The sequence below is a fragment of the Puma concolor genome, chromosome B3, assembly GCF_028749965.1.
Source record: "Puma concolor isolate L17-30 chromosome B3, mPumCon1.1.hap2, whole genome shotgun sequence".
In the NCBI taxonomy this organism is placed as follows: domain Eukaryota; kingdom Metazoa; phylum Chordata; class Mammalia; order Carnivora; family Felidae; genus Puma; species Puma concolor.
In genome coordinates, this window is record NC_141672.1 from 94,085,861 (window position 1) to 94,108,317 (window position 22,457).

General features: G+C 38.8%; 2 protein-coding genes across 2 annotated transcripts in view; one reads left to right on the forward strand and one right to left on the reverse strand.

Moving 5' to 3' along the window:
• SHC4 (SHC adaptor protein 4) overlaps nt 1-22,457 on the reverse strand; it is a 128,791-nt gene that overhangs the window by 34,439 nt on the left and 71,895 nt on the right. The window contains exons 4-6 of the mRNA XM_025919830.2: nt 20,982-21,101; nt 10,834-10,887; nt 6,521-6,572 (exon numbers count right to left, since the gene is read on the reverse strand). Coding sequence (XP_025775615.2) covers nt 6,521-6,572; nt 10,834-10,887; nt 20,982-21,101 — 226 coding nt within the window. The remainder of the gene's footprint in view (nt 1-6,520; nt 6,573-10,833; nt 10,888-20,981; nt 21,102-22,457) is intronic.
• On the forward strand, nt 14,755-16,509 carry EID1 (EP300 interacting inhibitor of differentiation 1). The gene is made up of 2 exons (XM_086710640.1): nt 14,755-16,008; nt 16,272-16,509. Exon 1 carries the CDS (start codon nt 14,837-14,839, stop codon nt 15,410-15,412), a length of 576 nt encoding a protein of 191 aa, XP_086566766.1. The 5' UTR covers nt 14,755-14,836; the 3' UTR covers nt 15,413-16,008; nt 16,272-16,509.

Here is a 22,457-nt window from a genome sequence, read left to right on the forward strand (position 1 = left end):
ACAGGCATGTGGGTTCTTGTGGCACGTGGGTACTCAGGAAGGAAGGACACAACTAAACCCACCAGCCGACCTCTACCACTTCTCACATCTAAAATGTTCTTACTTATCTCAACTCTTCTCATTCTGATACTTTGAGCATTTGGTCCTGTTCCTAGACTGATGCTACCAACACATTCTGCTTTGCTTTGGATGACCTCATTGCTGCCATATTACTTTTTCTGAGAAGATCAGACGACAAACAGTGGTGCCCGGCACCATGAAAGGAATGACATTGGACAGAAAGGTTGACCCTGTGCAGACGTTCTGTACAGCCTCACTATCTCCAGTGAACACACATGTTGTGATAGTGCTGTTGTTGGTATTCACAGACACACCACTCTGCGAAAATGGTCTTGGTTCTTTTTGAGGTTGGTCATGGGCCAGAATAGGGATGGGCTTTGAATCAAACACAGGTGTGCCCATTTCCCAGTGTTAGACCCATCTCCAGAAGCTTAGATAAGCAGCCAGGTTGGCCAAGAATTTACCAACCTTTAGCTAACGAGAAGGCAGAAAGACAAGTATATAAAAAACCCCAACTGCCAAAAAAGAATGTGACTTTCCAGTGACATGATAACTTTGCATGGAGGTCTGAGATGGAATCAGATGCAGATATGAATTCTTTTCCCTCCACCTCGTAGCCAGACAGACCCATAACTTTACCTTTGGGTATCAAGCACTATATTAGGGAGGATTTTTTTTTTTTTAATCTTAGATACATATTCTTCAAACTTTATCCATTTGGTTTCCTAATTGGATGTTCATGGACAAGAGGCTGAGAACTCTTCTTAGAGGATAACAGGCCCTTCTTTACTAGTTTTATATTTATTTTTAATTTTTTTTTCAACGTTTATTTTTATTTTTGGGACAGAGAGAGACAGAGCATGAACAGGGGAGGGGCAGAGAGAGAGGGAGACACAGAATCAGAAACAGGCTCCAGGCTCTGAGCCATCAGCCCAGAGCCCGACGCGGGGCTCGAACTCACGGACCGCGAGATCGTGACCTGGCTGAAGTCGGACGCTTAACCGACTGCGCCACCCAGGCGCCCCTATATTTATTTTTAATAGACCAGGGTGTTTTTGTTTTGTTTCTGTTTTTGCATTTTTTAATAAACTAGAAATTCAAAAGCGCAGCTTCTCAGGTCAACCACCAGATGGTGCTGTGGTACTGAAGCAAGGAGTCCTCCCCGCTTAGAACTCCGCCCAAAGAAGTAAGCCAGCCGTCAGTCCACAGTAAACTGATGTCACCAGGACAGTAGTCCATATATTTTATAACCATAACCATAAATGTAAATAAACAGGCTAATTTAAATTATTTTTGTGGTCTTTAAAAACATTTTTTTTTAACTTTCTTCAGAGACTGAAAACCATGGCCTTCCTATATACATACACCCAGGTAGACTGGGGCCTCTTCACATACCAGATTCAGAGAAACTATTTAAACCTCCCTGGACCACTACATATTTGGAATGAGAGGTGAAGAGAATGTGTATTATGGGGCAAGCTGTGTTAGTACCTAAGTAAACTCAAAACATTCTTAGAGTGACTTACCTTTTCTACAGAAAAGGCCCTTTATAAAATGAGGCGTTCACTAAAGGGTCCCAGCAGAGATGGAAAAAAAAGGAGCAACTGTCCCAACTTGAATCTACTAATGCTAAAAGTGAATTGGGCAGATGAGAGATAGTGGGAACATTCAGGATTCTTAGCAAGGAGCCTGGACTCCTCTGCCTGACAGCTACGCTCTTCCTCATCCTGGAGGTCCCGCCCTCTGTCCCTTACCCATCCACTGACATCCTGCTTCCCAGGGGCACCTAGGGCCTGTTCATTGGCACACTGAAGGTTATTTTCTGCCTTCATGCCCCCTAACTCCTTTTCAGTATGTGACTTTCTGGGGTGCCTTATTCCAAGGTGTCTTCTCCCGGAGAAATTTGCTCTTCCTCCTTCTCAGGTGATACTCATCTCCTGATTTCCTCTCCTCCTCCTGACTACTCCTCTGGCCCTTTATGGTCTCCTCTTACCACTCCTGGAGAGCCTCAGCCCTCTTCCTTCCTGGTTCCTCCTTCAGTGATCTTGCTTACTCTTAGGGCTATGAGGCAGTTTTTCCAAACCTGCACCTGAAGGTCTGGTCTCCCTCTCTCTCTCTCTCTGTCTCTCCCACCCCCACACTCCCTCCCATCCCCTTCAGCTCTACTCCCACCTTTCCGCCTCCCCGACCCTGAGCTTCTCCTGCCTGCTGAACATTTTCCCCAGATGAACCAAACTCATTAGATAATTCTGTAACATCTGCTTTCTGGTTTCACTATTTTCTTTATTTATTCAAGGATTTAGAACATTTTTTTTCTTTTTTACAAATACAATAAATATTCATTACAGGAGTTATAGAAAAGAAAAAGCTACCAAGAAAAAAAATTATGTAAATCTCACTATCTAAGATAACTACTATTAATATTTTGGCATCTCTTTCTTTTTAATCTTTCCAATCTTTCTTCTAAGTATATCTCCCTACAAAATGTTACCTGGGGTCATGCTATACCCATTATTTCACAATCTCCTTTTTGCACTTAATAACATTGCCAACATTTTCCCCATGTCATTATTCACTCTAACACTAGCTGTAAATTGTTGCACAGTAGTACATCCTATGGGTTCATTTAAATAATTTGCGATTTATGAATATTAAATTAATTTTTTCTGTTATATAAATAACATATGACAACAATCTTTATTGCTTAGTCTTTGTGCATGTCCTAATTATTTCCTTAGAAGTTAAATTGCTGGTTCAAAAGTACTTCCCTCTTTAAGACTTTGGGTACAAATTGTCATCTTGCTCTCCAAAATGTTTGGATCTATACTCCTACCAGCATTGTTAAGAAAAACTACTACTCTAACCCCCATCTTACCTTTTTTTTCAATATTTAAAATTTGAAGATGAAATATGAGATCTATTTATAAGTTGATTCCTAACAAAGTAGCTAGTAAGCTTTTGAAAACTTTTAAATGTTTCTTGGTGCCTTGTAATGTTCTTTTTTAAAGATGTGCTCAGGACCCTGAATTGATTCACTTGCTTAATAGCTGGCTGAACTTAGGAGAATGATCTCACTTTCTCAATGCCAGTGTTTGCTTTGGTAACCAAAGGAATAAATTAATATCGACCTCCGAGAGTTGTTGTGAGGATGAATTGAGACAATGCCTGCCACATGGTGGGCATGCAATAAATGGTACATGTTTTTCCCCTATTTCCCTAGTGGATTGTCTGTTTCCAATTTGTAATAATCCCTGTTTCTTTAATGGCAACACCGCTCCAAATCACAAGGATGATGATGATGATGATGATGATGATGATGATGATAGCTACCATTTATTATATACTTACTAGGAGCCACATATGGGGATATTTGCATTGTATATAATATCTCATTAAGTCCTCAGGAATATCTGATTTCTATTTCTTCACCAACCTTTATATCCAAATTGTTGCCAAGTTCCATTAGTTCCCATATTTGTCCAAACTGTCCCTTCCTCCCCCAGTGCAATGTAAACATTACCACTCCTGCCCAGGACTAATGAGATATCCTCAAAATTGGACTCTACAATTCCAGACTGTTTTCTGTCCTGCAGTATCATTTTCACGGATACAAATGCCAGAAAACTTATCACTTTGCAATTTAAGCAAAAAGGCAGAAGCCAGAATAATGGCTATAAAGCTCAAAATCTTTTAATGGCTCCCAGTGGCCTCTGGCCAGCACTCAAAGCCCTCTACACTCTGTTTCTGACCTATCTCTTCGGCCATGGCTCCCCTACTTCTATTCCTTCACTTCTCTGCAACCCCAGCCTTCCACACACACTCACATACCACCCAAACACATAGCCCCAAGCTCTCATTACAGGACTTTTTCACCCACAAATCTCGACTGAGCCCCTGCTATGTTCCACATACTGTTGTCCAGGACCCCCTCCTTCTCCAGGCACATCCTATTTCTCTCTGCCATTAAATGATGAGCCCAGGCTAGCCAGGAACTGTTTTCCTCCACAATGATTAGTTCAGCCCCTTTCATATTAGCATGTAATTAATAATTATTTGTGGGCTTGAAAATTATGTCAGCACCTCTGTGCAGAAATTAAAGTCCAGGGGCTGAGGTGAGTTGAAAGGATTTAACACCACAGGGTTGTGCAAGTAGGGGGTATGTTGACAACAGAGTGGCTTCTCACAGAAGTTTCTATAACCAAGATAAGTAAGAAAGGGAATGAGAGACTGAAAAAGGAGGCATAAGGATGATGAAATGCTAACATAGTAATCCAAGAAAATTACTCTGTGTTTCTAAGTCATCTGTCTTGTAGGTAGATCCATTCCCCTAAAGAAGAAAGCAAGCGACTGACTTGAATCTTAGAACTCCTCACCACTGCTTACTGAAAAGAAATGACATGCCTGAGCTGTTCAGCGACTGATGGTAAAGTTACCAAACATCTAGATTTCCTGATCTATTTGTTCTTTCTCTCACCCTGTCTTTTCAGGTTGAGAGAAAAGACTTTGTTGTTCAGAGGCCTTGCCCAAAATAGCATGCAGTTACTCTTTCGGGAAACTCAGGCTTAACTAAAAGCAGTTGCTCTTTTCTGGTATCTTTTGTTGTATTTCATTCTTACACCCCCGTTCCCCTTCACTAGTTCCTGTCTCTCCTACTCACCTTTGGTGATTATCCATTCTTCATTGTACAGTTTACAATGAGTCAGTTTCAACCGAGTATTGTGTAGTACTTGTCACCTGTTTCTTCCTTTCCATGTCATCAAGCCATATTCTTTTGGCAAGTATTTACTGAGTATCTACTACATGTCAGGTCTTGTGTTAGCAGCTGGTCCTCATCATTTTGTTTTTTAAAAGTTTTCTTTATTTTGAGAGAAAGAGACACAGAGAGTGCGAGACAGAGAATCCCAAGCAGGCTCCAAGCTGTTAGCACAGAGCCCAAGGTGGGGGTTGATCCCATGAACCATGAGATCATGACCTGAGCCAAAATAAGAGTCAGAAGCTTAACTGACTGAGCCACCCAGGTGCCCCTTATCATTTCATTTTTTACTATAACAATAGCTTCCAAATAGATCTCCCTGTCTTACGTTTCTTCCTGAATCCATCCTGCTCCCAAAACAATCTTTGTGAAGCTCTGCTCTGTCAACAGAATTCTCCACCCATTTGCTTGAAGATTAAGTGCCTACTTATCAGCCCTCTGGATGCCTTTTAGAAATCTTTTTCTCTGCACCCAATCTGCTTTCTAGTAAATATGTTCTATTCATTTGCCCTCCACCCCCAGCATACCATGTACATTTCCATCTTTGTTTTATAGCTCTTTGAATTTCCAAATGCTACTCCATGTGGAATGGAAGTAATAAAATGGGGGGGGGGGGGGAGAAACTCTATCCCTGGGGTGGCAGAGGATGCCACCCTAATAGGTTCTAGTCAAGGAGAAGAAGCAACCTAAGACTCATCCCTACGAGGAATCTGAATGTCCCAGAGTTAGAGATAAGAAGCAACAATAACCATGTCTATCTAAAGAGGTCCAATGAGCTAAGGAACTTCCAGCCCTTCATCCAAAGTTTGACTGGGAGATGAGTTTCTTTAGGCAAACTTGCTAAATCCTGGGATGAGAAATCCAATCAACTTACTCTTTCATTCACTGAGATACTCAACAAAAATAGGTATTTTTGTTCCAACACCTATATGCTTGGCTTTGGGGTGAGTGCTTTGGAAACAACAGTGAATAAGGTAAACAGGTTCCTGCCCTCATGGAGGTTTCAGTAGAAAGGAAAGACATTAAACACATCAACAAATGGTAAATAAAATAACAAAAATGTGGGGTTAGTGTTAATAAGAAGAGAAATAAAGTATGATGATGCGAAAGGGTGGGATATGCTATTGGAGATAGGAGGGGCTATCAGTCAAAGAAGGTCTCTCTGAAGAAGAGACATTTAAGCTGAGATCCAAAACATGAGAAGAAGCCAAACACTCAAAATGACATGTCAGACTCTTGAACAGCAAAAGTACGGGCTCAACATACATGTGTGGTGCATGCGCACGTACACACACACACACACACACACACACACACACACACACACTTGCTGTGACTAATGTGGGCCAATAACCTCACTGGCTTGGGTCTCTATGTAGTTCATTCATCCATTGGGGATGCAGCAGCCAGCTCCTTCTATTATTATAACCAGAACAGCTTCTCTTTTGATTATACAAAAGATAATAAACCTTTTGGTATAAGGGTCCCTCAGATGACCGGGATCTAAATCCCAGCTACATAATTTTTCTATTTTGCTCTGCTAGCTGGGCTATTTATTTCCAACTCAAATTCACATAATATTTCTAGAACCCAATCCAGCACTCTAGTGATCCTCATTACCCTGTATATTGAAAAAAAAACTCCTTGTTACATTTTAAAGTTGGTATATACCAGTTCTTAAGAAAATCTAGAAGTTGCTTTCCATACCTCGTTGATTAACTGGATCTTTAGCTACGTAGGCAACATAGTCTGTAGTATCCTATAAAAAAGGGAAAACGATTGCATTTAAAATGAATGGATTGTACTGTTGAAAGATAAGAGTACATTTAGGACATGATACTGAGGTACGGACTTAAATACAAATGTTTCTATTTAAAGAGAAAAGGAAAGCACCCTAAAAGGGAACATAAATATACACTGGGTAGTTTAGCAATTGTGGAGTCCTGATTCTCTGTCCCTTGGAGAGAGAAGTTGAAAATTAAAAATTTAGAGGCAGAGTTAGTGATACTTACTCACTAAGAATAAAAAGGAATCCAGATAGGGAATATATTGGTACAGATATTCTTAAAAAATGGTAAGGGACCATGACTCTCTCCTGTTTTGAAAGTTGAAATACCAGGGGTTATGCAGTCACAAAGGAGTCATAAACTGGGAGGCAGCACCATGATTTCCCAGTTGTCCAGACAGACACCATGTATGTCAGAAAATAAGTCAATTAAAGAGACACATTGGTTTTTGTGGTTGTTAGCTCACTCGAGTGCAGTGCAAGTTAAGAAATAAAGCAAAAATACAAAGCATTTATCTGATCAATATATAGAAAGGAAAAATCATGTTTGAAAACGAGAACCCATGAAAACCCTAAGGATTTCAAAAAGAGGTGTTGCTGACGTTGTAAAAACAAGCAAAAAGCCACTTGGTAATTCTGACTTTTATTGAAAACAGTAAACTGATGAATGATAAGATCTTAATAATTAAAGATGCTTTTTGTTATCTCGGTTCTCAGGGAAAAAAATACACACAATGCCATTTGCAGATTAGAAGTATGACTCTCCAGAGGGAAGATGCAATCAACTGGCAGGAAATAAAAGCCCGTTTGTAATACCCTCAAGGACAATCACTTAATAACCCACAGTGAAACACACAGGAAGCAGATCTCAGGGTCAGCGTAACTTGTCTTCAGTTATTTTAAAAAATAACAAACACCTAAATAAATTTATCTTCTGCTAAAAGATAAAAGGCTTGAGATATCTTGTAAATAAATAAGGTCATATCTGTGAGCTTTGTTTTATATTAATTTAGAGGCAAAGCCACAGTTGCTGGGGACTTGGTTGCTATTTTTAAAACTGAAGGGATGGTAATGATGCCAGCAACACGGGTTGGCGCATTCGATGGTGGGAAAGAGGTTGTGGGACTTCATCCTCAAAACCGTCTCCAACAGTCTTACAGTTCTAAAATCAGTAACTGTAAATATCTGGGAGAATTTTAAGAATGTTAAAAGTAACGCACAAATAGTAAAAAAATATATACAAAAATATATTTGTGACATACTTGTAATGCATTTTTGAAAAAGAGAAAGTATTTCTAGATACAGAAGCATTAAGAACGACTGTCTTAAGGGCTGACGGGAGGAAGACAAGTAAATTGTCTTTGAGAAGAGAGTAAAGGTGAGGGTGAGCAAAGGTCAAGAGGGAAGGAAGGATAGCTAATCTTTAACTGTTTTCATTTTTTGAAATGTTTATTTATTTTTGAGAGACAAAGAGACAGAGCACCAGCAGGGGAGGGGCAGAGAGAGAGGGAGACACAGAAGCTGAAGCAGGCTCCAGGATCTGAGCTGTCAGCAAAGAGCCCAATGCAGGTCTTGAACCCATGAACCATGACATAATGACCTGAGCTGAAAATCAGATGCTTAACCGACTGAGCCACCCAGGCACTCCAAGAACAGCTAATCTTTTTTTAAACTCTGGAGGAAATCTGGTGGAAAGAAGGGTACTACTTTGGGCCACGGAGACTTTTAGCTTCTTGCACCCAGTTAGCTGAGAAGTTGTAAATTTCTAACAGACAAAGCTATAAGCATGTGCTAGCAATAGTGGTGATAGCTATCCCCTATCACGCGGTGCCAGGCATGGTACTAGCAGGTTATACACATCAATTCGCTGAATTCTCACAACACTGTGAGGCAAGGGTGATCATTCCCCATTTTATAGATGAGAACCCTGAAGCTAAGAGAGACTAAATAAGTCAAGTCTCCCTGACTCCAAAGCCTGGCAGTTCATTTGGGGGACCTTGAATGCCAATGCTTATGGTTGCCCCAGTTTTTTATTTTAAATAGAATTGCAGGTTTTCTTTCCAGCTGCAGAGAGCACAGGGGCCCCACTCAAATCAGTAGGTACAAACTTCCCCACAGCGGCTAGGAATTCTTTACCGTTTGTTTCTGGACAGTACTTTGGTGGGTTGAAAGTACTAAAGAACTAAAGGCACATGAAGACAATCTATTAGGACTGGGACAACTAGGATAGACGTCATGCAGGGCATGCCTAGGGTAAACGAGGATCTGAGTGCCAATGTGAACATGACAACAACTCTTGAAACTTGAAAGGGAAATTTAGAGCAAATATCTGTAAATATTTTTAACACTTCACTTATACAACTCATTACTTTAAATAACTTAAGGAAAGTATTTGAGCTCCTTTGTGGATGACTGAGCTATAATGGGTTAGGAATAAAAGAGACAATGCTGGCCTCTTCAGGCTGGATTCAGTCAGCCCTCTCTGTACCAAACAAGTCCCTGGTTGTCACCGTTGAGGCAAAATTACAAGGCTTGGTGGATGGGAGTTCAGATTCAGTACCAGGTTCACACTGCAGCTAAGTGCTAGGCTTTTTGCATACCCCCTGTTTGCTAACGAATCCATAATTAGCCATCCATGGAATCTCTCGAGGATGAGGTAGAGTTCTTAAAATCTGGTTTACATATTAATTAAATAGCACCATGGAACTAATATATTCATTTGGAAATAACTATGCCCAAAGCGGAAAGGTGAGGAAGTAGAGAAGCCTAAGGGGAAAATTAAGTATCCATTAATAAAAGAAAAAAAAAATCCCAATGATCTGAAGTCCTACTATAAATACTGCTTTTCTTCCGTATGCTTCAGACAGGTTCTGAAGACAGGGTGTCTAGGTTTGACGTGCTTAAATATTTTGAATCACAGGTAGCCAGTGTGAAGACAAGTAATTACTGAAATATTTTTAAGAATAGGGTAATGTGAATAGCATTTAACTATATATTTCACACACTAAAAGGTTATACCAACAACCAAGTGAAGAAAGTTGCTTAAATACTTTAGATGCCAGTAAAGGAAGCAACGATTACAACAGAGTAGCTTTGGAACTTTATTTCCTTTTAGGATAGACCATAATTTTTCCTTTTGAATATTTAGCATAGAGGTCAAAACTCCGCAGTGACATCAGCTGCCAGATTTACTTTTTACTACCATTCCATACCTCTCCTGGATTTCTGAGTTATATGTCCTATCGTTTATGGTCCTACATTTTATTCCTCAATTGGAAGTGAGAAACTAAATGTGGTGGCTAGAAAACAACCAGCCGTTACACTGGATTTTACTGCCGCATTTCTGAAGGATACAATCTTTAATAATAAATGCTCAGCAGAAGGCAATACATTGGCAGTAAGAACAAAATCTGCATGTGCTCCCGATATATTTTCTTGACCTTACTGATGTTCAATCATTCTAAAAGTCAGACTCAGTCCTCTTCTGGCTTCTGGATGTTTGCAGGTAGGAGAAAAATGTCATAATATCATGAAGCAGCAAAATCTTCCTTCTAACCCCTCAGTTCAAACAGATTTGTTTCTTGGTCAGTCTCAGGCTTCCTAACTTCAATGCCTCTCTTCTTCCACTCCGGTTTAGAAGTGACGTGGTAGGGAGTCAGGGAATGACTCTCCACTCTGTAAAGAAGACGGAGCACTTGCTCCGTCTCACACAATTCGTGGGAAATGAGCACCATGTGGCCTCTAGGGAGGAAGGAACTGCAGTTCTCTCCCACCAGCTGTGTGTTCCCTCTGTGAATTTCTGCAAACCTGGCTGCTCACTTTAGATTGGACATAGTTGCTTCAGTTGGCAGCCAGAGTGGCAAACAGGCTTCCCCTATTTCCAAGTCCAACTGCCTAATAGGAGCTGCCTGGAACTTTTTGTGAAGAAGAGTGCTGAGGGAGGACTGGTAACACATGTATGACATCCTTGATTTCCATGACTTAGGTGTTACCTACAAGAACAGTCTCGGATGATAACTCCATGACTAACAACACAATGGAAAATTATTAGCTCATTTGCTAATCCAAACATTTTAAAAATAAGTAATGGAAACTATTTTACCAAAGTCAAATTTTTGAATGCACACAGCTGTTCACAAATTGTAATAAAACACTGGAAAAGACATGTAATGGCTAACATGCTTTACATGGAAGTTAACTCTTATAAAAAGGACTTTTATAAATCTATACTTACAGGATCCCCTCCAGAGGCAAATGAAATAGACTGCATATGATGATTTGCAATAATCTGTAAAACATAAACAAATTAAACATGTATGATGCTACAAATTAAATGCCTAGTTACATACAATCTAACAGTAATGGTCGTACATTTGTATGTTTTGTCTTTGCCTGCTCAGCATCCCTTTGGAAATTACTCCATCCACATTCTATAATAATCTCATAAGGTTCAAGTAGGTCTGACAAGCCCGTCTCACCAGCCCCCTCCTTATGGCTGGACACAGGATCCAGGCCTAGCCCATCAGAAAACACCATCCCTCTGGATACAGCAAAGCCAATCAATATCATGGGGGAGGAACTGAGACAGATAATAGGAAAGAATGCATCTTTCTCTGCCATTAAGGACCTTAGTTTAAGTCCAAAGCTTCTGGGATTCATCTTTTGCTGCCATGTGGGAAAAGCCTGATGGAAAAACAAGTTTTCCCTCTGGAGAGTATCAGAGCTGAGAGTTAAAAAAAAAAAAAAAATCTGGTGGTAATATTTGTTTCATCACTTCAACCAATACATTTCCCCCCTCTCTTTAGTTTTTATGCATTTTTTCTATTTAATTTAATTTTATATAAGTTGGTTTGAATTGGGTTTCAGTCATTCATCACCAAAAGCATACTAAAGCACTAACATTAAGAATTTCAATATGATGTAGACTATCCAAGTGAACTGCATTAGTTAGCTGAGAAGACCACCTCTCTTGAGATTTTGCCTCTTGAGATTTTAGGCTTGCTTATTTGGAAATCACAGAGTAATGACCAACTGACAGAGAATTATTTGTCATACTGCTTTGAAGCTTCATTAAAATACCAACTGTGCACCGATTGGCTAAGCCTGTCTTGAGAAATGTTTAACATAATGTATACAAGAGTATAAGATATTCTTATATAAGATAGCCAGCAATTCTATTCTTAGATGTAGATCCACAGAATTGCGTAAATACAAGCACCAAAAACCTTCCCAAGAAAGATAATTACTACCCTGTTTGTAATAGGTCCAAACTGGAATCAATCCCAATGATGATCACTGTGATATTTAAACAATGGACTACTATGTAGCAAACACACACACACACAAAACAAATTTCCTGGGTAAAAGAAGCCACACACACACAAAGAATATATACTACATGGTTTAATTTATATAAAGTTCAAAAAACAGGCAAAAATATTTTATTCTGTTTGAAATCAGAACGGTGGTGCTCGTAGGGCAAAGAAAGAAAAAGCAAATGGTTTTCTGGAATCCTGAAAATCGTGTTTCTCAATCTGGGTAACGGTTACACAAATATGTCCATTTTGTGATAACCAAACTGCGCACTTAAGATTTGTTCACTTTTCTGTATTTGTGTTTTCTATGTTTAGATTTCAGCTAAAAGTGATTACTAAAAATAAATCAATATACAAACATCAATGTCTTTCCCACATACCAGCAATAGCCAACTAGACACTGTATTGGAGTAAGGGGTACATTTTATGATAGTACCTGAGTATAAAATAGTAAGAATCACATAAGCCTTTTCGGAAAACTTCATTGAAGGGTATAAATAAGACACAAACAAGCAGAAAGATATATATTACTTTTATGGATGAGAAGACAATATTGTAAAAATGTCAATTCTCCCCCAAATTAATCTGTAAATTCTATGCAACTCAAATAAAAATTCCATCTATATTATTCGGGTAACTTTTCAAGCTACTTCTAAAATTCACATGGAAGAACAAATGTGCAAGAAGAGTTAAGGCAATCTTTTATTTTTTTTTTCAACGTTTATTTATTTTTGGGACAGAGAGAGACAGAGCATGAACGGGGGAGGTGCAGAGAGAGAGGGAGACACAGAATCGGAAACAGGCTCCAGGCTCTGAGCCATCAGCCCAGAGCCTGACGCGGGGCTCGAACTCACAGACCGCGAGATCCTGACCTGGCTGAAGTCGGACGCTTAACCGACTGCACCACCCAGGCGCCCCAAGGCAATCTTTTAAAAAACAAAGACACAAGATTTTTCTTATCAGCAAGACATATTGTAACACTGTAGAAATTCGTGTGAATACAAAGTCTAAAACAAACTCACACATTTGTTTTCTTTTAATATGATAAATGTGACACCAAACAACCAACAAAGGACAGTGATTAAATCAGTGAAGTTGGCTGAATTAGCTGTATATGTGTAAAAAAATATATAAATGAATCCTGCCCTTATCGTACTTAGATAAATAAATGCTTTATCCACAAAAAACCTATGCATGGGGGCCTGGGTTTCTCAGTCCTTTAAGCCTCTGACTTCGTCTCAGATCATGATCTCACAATTTGTGGGTTTGAGCCCCGCATTGGGCGCTCTGTGCTGACAGCTCACAGCCTGGAGCCTGCTTCAGATTCTGTGTCTCCCTCTCTCTCTGCAACTCCCCTGCTCACACGCTGTCTCTGTCTTTCTCTCTCTCTCTCAAAAATAAACATTAAAAAAAATTTTAACAACAAAATGTATGCAAACATTGAAGAAAAATAAAAGATCAGGCTTGTAATCTTTGAAGTAGGAAAATCCAACTTAATAAAAAAAAAGATATACAGGAAAAAAAAACCCTTCAATTTGAAGGGTTTACATGAAAACTCATTTTAAAACTTTTATAGGAGAAGAGACACCTGAAACTGGACAAATAACAACAGGGAGGGAGAATGTATTTGCAACATGTAAAACAAAGTATTCATATAGTTTATAAGAAATTCCCACAAATCAGTAAGAAAAAAAAATAAACCAAAAATAAGGCCAGTTAATTTTCATAAGTAACACAAATGTTCAATAAACATGTTTAAAAATAATCAATCTCCAAGAAATCAAGGCTATGGAAAATAAAACAAGGTATCATTAAATTGATAAAATTGCTCAACAAAACAGTGTGTGGCAAGGATATAGATATTCTCAAACACTGCTGATGGGAGCTGAAATCTGTACAGCAATCTTGGAGAGCAGTTTGACAGTATGTATTAAAACTAAAGTATGCATGCTCTACAATTCCGCCTTTCCACTCCTAGGTTATTTATTCTGTAGAAACATTGGCACATAGAAACATTACCCATATCAAAATATCGGAAATCACTTGTGTATGGTTAGGTCAACTATAGAATAGCTATACAAATGGAATGCTATGGAAAAAAAGACTCATCTATGTATACTAACAAAGCTAAATCTTCAAGTCATTGCTGAGGTGCTTTTTGTAGCTTGAAGAGTTAGGTAAAACTTGCAAAAAAAAAAAAAAAACCATACACACACAAGATTTTTCCACGAGGACATAAAGGTCCATATAAATGCAGAGGAAAAGAATTTAAAGAATATACACCAAACTGATTATGGTGGAAAGTTAACCTCCTGCGAAAATAAATGGAACCAAGTCCTTCTTCAGTATACTATCTTTTTAAAAAGATAGATAATATGCTTATTTGCAAATTTAACTTTTTTTTTTTTTTTTAATGGGGAAAGCAGAAGGGCTGAATGAATGGATCAGTTGTCAGTATGTTGAGAACACTGTGATTTGGAGGTGGGGATTTAGAAGTCATAAGTCATGAGACCAAAGGTAGTTGGAGCAGATGCTATTGCCTGGGGCGGGAGGAAAAGGAGCGGGAGAGAACGGAAGGGCGAAGGGGGAGGAAGAGCACTAAGCATAGTTACAGAAGCCACGTTATGGATTTTCAAGTTTACAGCATCATAATGCGCAGAACAGTTAGGGAAAGCGGAGATTACGTAACTCTCTAAACGTAGAGTCTACTAACGGAGTTCCAAAGGACCGAAACATACACCACGGTTCCGAAGAGCGGGGACCTCCCCCGCGAGGGGGACGCCAAACGGGAGGCGGTGTTTGGGGGTCGCGCACACGCACAGGGTCACGCAGGCGCACGGCGTTTGCGCACGCGCATAACCCCTCGGCCGCGTAGCTCCGATCTTGCAAAAACACCTTTCGAGAGGTTGAGCAGCTTGTACAATGTCGGAAATGAACGAGCTGTCCGAGCTGTATGAAGAGAGCAATGACCTGCAGATGGATGTGATGCTTGGCGAGGGTGACCTTCCGCAGATGGAGGTAGGCAGCGGGAGCCGGGAGCCATCCCCGAACGCCTCCCGCAACGGGGCCCAGCCACAGCTCGAGGAGGAAGGCCCAATGGAGGAGGAGGCGGCCCAGCCAATGGCGGAGCCGCAGGGGGAACGAGGCCTTGCTAACCGGCCCAGCCCTGGGGAGCAGCCAGGCCTGATCGCGGGCCCTGACTTCGAGAGCGAGGACGAGGGCGAGGAATTTGATGACTGGGAGGACGACTACGATTATCCGGAAGAGGAGCAGCTGAGTGGTGCGGGCTACAGAGTATCAGCGGCCCTTGAAGAAGCCAACAAGATGTTTCTGAGAACATCCAGAGCAAGGGAAGCAGCCCTGGATGGCGGGTTTCAAATGCATTATGAGAAGACCCCGTTTGATCAGTTGGCTTTTATCGAAGAGCTTTTTTCACTTATGGTTGTCAATCGTCTGACCGAAGAACTCGGCTGTGATGAGATTATTGATAGAGAGTAATTAAATGCTGTTAAAAGAGGAGGAAAAGTTGAGGAGAGACCCAACATTCCACTGCCTTTTGGGTTCATTCCAGATAGTACCGTGCCAATGAAAAACTTAATCTTCAAAAAAAGATTTTTGTTGTTGTTTTGCAGAATAGAATAGGGCAGTGACTGCACAGTTATGAAAAAGAAAAAATTGTTAAAGAAGAAAAGGCATTTTAGGACTGTGGAAATCTGTTTTCAAGAACCTTCCTGAAACACCTGTGGCTTTGACTTTGTTATTGATCCAGATTATTCTCCTTGCATTGGGGAAAATATCTTTCATACTTCACTGTAAGGGATGGTTTTGCGAGAGTAAGTTAATGTCAAGACAAACTGCCAATACAAGAGCCCAATGATATTAATTACATGAGAAAAAGTAACTAATACATCCAGTTTAGGACACGAGATGTCTGAGTTATTTGGACTGAAAGCCCACTGAGAGAACTCTGAAGATTCCACTTTATGGTCTATCCAAGCCAATTATCAAAGGCTGCATTTTTTTAGTGTAAAATAAATTGGGTGTTCTTCAGTATCCGAAAAGGATAAGCAAACCCAAAAAGAAATATGTATCAGGTGTGCTATATCTCAAAATGTGTTTTCAAGAGCATCTGAAATTTTTATTGTCCATGTATCTTGATGATTTATAAAGCTACTATGATCCATAATTCCAGAAAATTTGTCTTAACCATTTTTAAAACTCAAAAATATCCATAGTAAAATTTCAAATTTAGATATTAAAAAATATGTGAAAGAACAAAGAAAACAAAACTATTTCTAACACTCTTATACTAGAGAAATTGTTTTACTCGCTCTCTGTTTTTCATTTAACTTTACAGGTGAAAGACTTTGGTTGAACTTCATAACATAAGAACTGTCAAAGGGAAAATGTCAAGTAAAAGGAAAGCCCTGCATCTAAAAAAAGACTGAACAATTATGCCCTCAATCTTTAAAGGTTTTAAACCTGCCCAGAAATCCTCATCAGTATCTGAAGTTTCCCTCTGTCTCCTCCTCTAATGAAGCTTGTTATTGGTTATGCACCAGCATTCGAGATAATAAAATTTCTTGTTCTGTGTATTTTGTTTGTTTGGCCAATAGTATTGTTCACATACTTTGTTGAAATCCTACTTTTTATCGTATTATGCTATTTTATTTTATTACCGAAACCACTTTATGATTTAAATTTAACCACTACATGGGAAAGTGTTCCAGCTTCAAATACCTGATTCATAAGTTAATTTGTGGATATTAAACTTTGTAAATTCCTATAAGAGAATTTGCTAGCCTGAGAAAACCTGTCGTATTAACGAACATATTGCTGTGGTTATTGAGGTTCTGAAGTTGCATAAAACTAAAAATTGTGTCAGAAAGTTGTGCTCAATAAACAGTACATCAGTAGGTCTTAAGATCAATAAGACCTTATGGCAGTAAAGGACACAACCAATACAACAGCACAACTCAACCTTATTTATGTTATAGTCACCTTTTAGGGAGTGGGTTCTTTTCTGTAAAAAAAAATGGACTGAGGGTTATAAACACTAGGCTTGGTGAGAAGGATAGATAGATACATGGGGAAACAAACAGGAGGTGAGATGTTAGCACTTAACCCTCTTCATCCTGCCTCTCTCATGACTCACTTTCATTACATTTTCAAAAGGCTTGTAGCTGCAGTTAGATGCATCTGGATAGATAATTGCTTGTATGATGTGAATTAACTGAATTTGGTGGGGGCGGGGCAGGGGGGGTGGAGAAGGATGCCAGTACACAAGGAGCACTGACCAATTGCATTTACCTCCAGATAAAGATGTCAGGAAATCAAAAACTGGTCTTCATACCAGGAAGTGTGATTAGGAAATCTGTGATTAGGTTCCTCTCTGAGACTAAGGAGGGAGCAAGAAGAAGGAAAAGAAAACTCCCTGTTGGACCTGAAGGCTCATTTACAGGATAAAGACCTGGACTCCACAACTGACTTCTGATGGTTGGTTCCTTGGTCTTGGAAAAACAGGCAGTAATCTGAGAGCAGTGAAATTAGTACTTGTTTGTATTTACTAAAGAAACCCCTTTTAGAATTGTAAAATCACTTTTTATGTCTTTTAAGCGTTAACACGTACTGGAAACAGCCTAGCTGATTCAAATCTTGGCTAAATGGGAACTAAAAAAGGAGTTCTATAGCGATTCCGGTCCTGATTTTGCGAACAGGGAAGTGGGTGGGGATGTGGAATGGGTAGAGAGAACTTTAAAAAGCTTATGAGTATATAGGGTGATTTGGGGGGGAGTTTTCTGGATCTATCCATATATTATTATATAGTATTACATTATAAATGTTTGCTTATATCAGACTGTCGCATTTGGCTGGCCTAAGGACACAGACTTACTGTGTTTGGCTCATGCTTAAAATTGCAATTCTTCATTAAAGACCAACATCTCATAATCATGATAGAGCAACAAAACTCCCAAGATTTCCATCTTTTTTTTTCCCCCAAAAGTTGAAGATCTGGTAGCCCTTGACCAATAGTTATGTGGGATAAAGCATCCAATTCCCCATTCTAATCGGAAGATACTCTGTTGCCATGTTTCCCAGTATCGTCTCCCCAACATGGAGGCCAAGTGGCACTCACCATATATCATTATGCTTGCACCACTGTTTTTCTTGTACCTGCACAGTTAGCATTGTCTGCCTGGCCTCCCTATATTTGAAGTTCCCTCTCCTCATGGAGACTACAGGATATCTCCATTTTCTGCCTGTTTTACCTTCTTTATCTCTTTATTACTCTTAGTAAAATTTCACTAGCTGTTAGAGTTGGTGGTAGGAATGTAGAAATGACTAAAGAATAGTGGGAGTGGAAGCTAGTCAGATATTTTTGCTTACATCCTTAACGTATTGAAGTATATCAAGGAAGTCTGTTGCTTGAATTTTTAAAACAAGGAATATAGAAAAACTCCCTAGAACTTGCTTTTCCAAAATGTATTTCCCATCCCAAAATATGGCAAGTTTTAAAAATCGCAAGCATTATGTGTTTAATATAATTTTATTTTCTGCCTCTGAGGTTCTTTAAGACATTTTCTGGGAGTGAATGGTTATATTCTTGGAGTTGTTCTCAGTGGCTGAAGATGAATGTGAACCATCCTACCCATAAATGCTCTGCCATCTACGAATGTACCTATCAATTTTAACTTGTTTATGTTTTCAGTCCAAAGTATATCTTAGGAGTTGGGGGGAGGGGAAGGGAGACATTAGTATTTCTTGGTATTTATCTTAAAACTTAAAAGGGTAACTTTCTTTAAGGAAGATTGAGTTAATCATTTTCTCCTGCTACATCTATAAGGTCACTTCTCTGTTGCCTTCTCCCTTGAACAGTTTAGTTGCCCTATTAATGGGATTTATAAAGCTTGAGTTGAAGCATCTATAGTGGCACATCTTTTTTTTTATATGCCCTCCCTCCACCAAGGGAGGAATGAAGGGGCCGTTTCCTCCAGGCCTGCAGAATAGTTCAAAATTATTTTTAAAAATCAGGGCCTGGGTCTAAGGTCAATGAGATCCTAACTTTAGTCCCCACTCCAGCAGTGGGCTCAGCACAACCCCATTCCCTGCTACCAGTGCAGAAAAGATGTCCCACCTCCAGAGGCACTCATTGCTGTAACTGCTGGTAGTGGAAGCCACCCATGTGCCCTGTCCCTACTTTATTAATATGTCCCTACATATTCTGCCAGAAAGATTATGAGCATGTGACAATACCCCTTCCAATTACAGTAGCCTGGAAAAGGGTAGTAAAAGAGAGAAAGAAATGAGAATAAACTAAGCCACCTACCACACACCACAGCCCTATTCTTCCTAAATTCCTAATTCCTCAGTCACCCCATAGAACTTTTTTTTTTTTTTTTTAATGCTCATTAGGTTCTGCACAGAAGGCTGTCACCAGGACGGCTGTAGATTTGCTTACTCTTCCTCCCCTACAAAATTCTGAGATAATTCAAGTGCTTCTATACTCAATGAGATCTCATACCTAAAGGCATTAAGCACCCCTGGTACCACACACATGGGTGAAAACTAAAACTAAAATTTACATCTACAAATATCTTGAGGGCAAAGCATCTGAAAGACTGAACGATTGCTTCACCTTCCACCTAGATTTGTTGCATCTTCCAAGTACAGCCTCAAATGTTCTGCTCTCATTATACCAATGGTATCACCTCTCTTAGATAACCAATCAGGGCCCAACGAGACAGAAATCTATTTTGAACTATTTTATATTAAGTATTTTATCCTGTGGTGGTTTATACTACTGTGCAAGCAATGTATTTTATTCTGCTTTTGAATTTAGAAAATAAAGCAGACCTCAAAACTGCAAGTTTTTGGCAAAAACATTGGAGAAAAAAATGTATATAACTGTACGTGCATGTTACTGAAAATTTTATGATTCTATGTTTTATGCTTTCCCTGCTAAGTACTGACTTTATGAAAATGTCTCAAGGAAATAGGAAAAATGTTTGAGTAAATAATAATAGGTACTGGGTGACTGGCTCTGTGCTAAGTGATTTACATCAATGGTTTTACTTAATCCTGTATATAATCCAGTGACACATATACTATTGCTAAATCCATCCTCTCAGAAACTATGAATAGGTACTATAATCTCATTTCACTAAGGAAGAAAATTGAGTGGTAGCATAACTTGCTCATTAGTGGTGAAGCCATGATTTCAACCTATATGTGACCTCAAAGCCCGAGAGCCAACTACACATTAAACCTTCCATGAGTCCCTGTTCAACAGTATTCCATACAGTAAAACCTTAAATACTAAGAACGTCGAATCACTACATATTAAACCAAGAAAAATTAGACTCTAACACCCATAAATAATCTGATATGAGGAATTTAGTTTAAAACATAAAAAGCAAGTCAAGAGTAGCCTAGTTTAAGGAACACATTTAGCCCAATGCCTGTATATCTTTTATATTTGCTTCAGCAATGCTGTTCTTTGAGAAATAAGGTTCACAATGAGAACTCAGGCACACCATGGCATCACACATCATCAAAGAAGAAGAAACTGTGTTTATGTAATAATATTTTACAAAGCACTTCAAGCTTAAGAGTTGGAAGAAAATGTTTTTTGCTTAAATTTCAGTTAGCTAGAATATTAACCCTAAAATCACCCTTCCCCTCTGTCCTTCATTTGCACCCCATCCAACACACAGTCTGTTAGTTCTGATAATGGAATTGCTTTCCCTTTGGGGAGCACGGGTGGAGAGTAATAACTGACTCAAGAATATGAGTTGCCAAATGGTATTTACCAGTTATTTGCACCTTAGTTCCTATTACAAAGCCAATTAGGTTGAGGCAAGTACGCAAGCAGTTAAGTGCAGTGATGAGTTAGTAATACTGTTGTTCTAATTATTGTTATTCACAAATCCTTGGCAGATTTTTTTCCCTTGTGCCTTAACTAAATTTTAAGCACACTTTGTCTGAAACTTTATTTTCTTTATTATGCCCAGGTTCTTCTAGAAAAATAGATGATACGTTAAGCTATAAATGACATTCATGATCTTACCTGTTGGTTGTCAATATTCATCAACGTGAGGCTGCATGTTGAGATGGTCAGTTTAATATTCATTCCCGAAAACTGAAGATTACTTTTGCCAAGAACTGTTGATAGGAACTTAACTGGAGGCTTTAAAAATAGCAAAACAATACTCTGAGTTAAGGATTTTGTTACAGGAGAATATTAATTTTTTAAGTGTTAAAAATGGGTCAAAACACACACTCTTCCTATTTTACTTTACACAAGTCAAATGAGATTGAATATTTTATTTTAATGAAAACATTAAAAAAATTGGAATGCAGCAAATTCTTTAGTAAGCAGTGAAATCTGAGCCCTCAGAACTTTTCTCATATATTCCCTTCTCCCCAAGTGTTGGGAGTAGGGCCTGCTTTATATAAAAGGAATTCCTGTGAGAGTTTGGGCTAGCTGAACTCTCCAATCCTTTTGAAAACCAGAAGTCTAAAAAAAGAAAAAGTTGCTGTATTTTTTTGTGATAATTTATAAAAGTACAAAAAACATTCATATCAAATATATGGGACACAGTGAGAGTGATGCTTTGGGGGAGTGGAATATATAACTATAAACGCTTACATTAAAAAAGAAGAAAGATACCAAATCAAGAACCTAACTTTACAACTTAAGGAATTCAAAAAAATAACAAATTAAACCCAAAGTTAGCAGAAGGAAGGAAATAATAAAGATTAGAGCAGAGATCAATGGCACAGAGACTAGAAACTAGAGGAAATCAATGAAACCAAAAGTTAGTTCTTCAAAAAGTTCAACAAAATTGACCAACCTTTTATATATATGGGCTAAGAAAAAAAGAAAGAAGACTCACATCACTAAAATCAGGAGCAAAAGTGGGGTGGGGATGCAACTACCAATTCAATAGAAACAAAAAGGATTATAAGAGAGTATTATGAACAACTGCATATCAACAAAGTGGATTCCCTAGACGAAATGGACAAATTTCTAGAAACATTAAAGCGATTAAGACTCAATCATGAAGAAATAGAAAATCTAGATAAACCTATAACTAGTAAACAACAACAATAACAGAAAATAACAAGTGTTAGAATGTGGAGAAATTGAAATCCTTGTGCACTATTGGTAGGAATGTACAAGAGTACAATTGCTTTGGAAAACAGTATGGCAGTTCCCAGTTCCTCAAAAAATTAAAAATAAAATTACCATATGACCTAGCAATTCTACTTCTTGTTATACACGCAAAAGAACTTAAAGCAGGGACTTGAACAGGTACTGGTATATCCATATTCATAACAGTGTTATTCACAATAGCTAAAACATGGAAAAAACTTAAGTATCCATCAACAAATGAATGGATAAGCAAAATGTGGTACACACACACAATGGAATATTATTCAGCCTTACAAAAGGAGGGAATTCTGACACATGCTATAGTATGGATGAATCCTGAGGACATTATGTGAAGTGAAAATAATCCAGTCACAAAAAGACAAATAT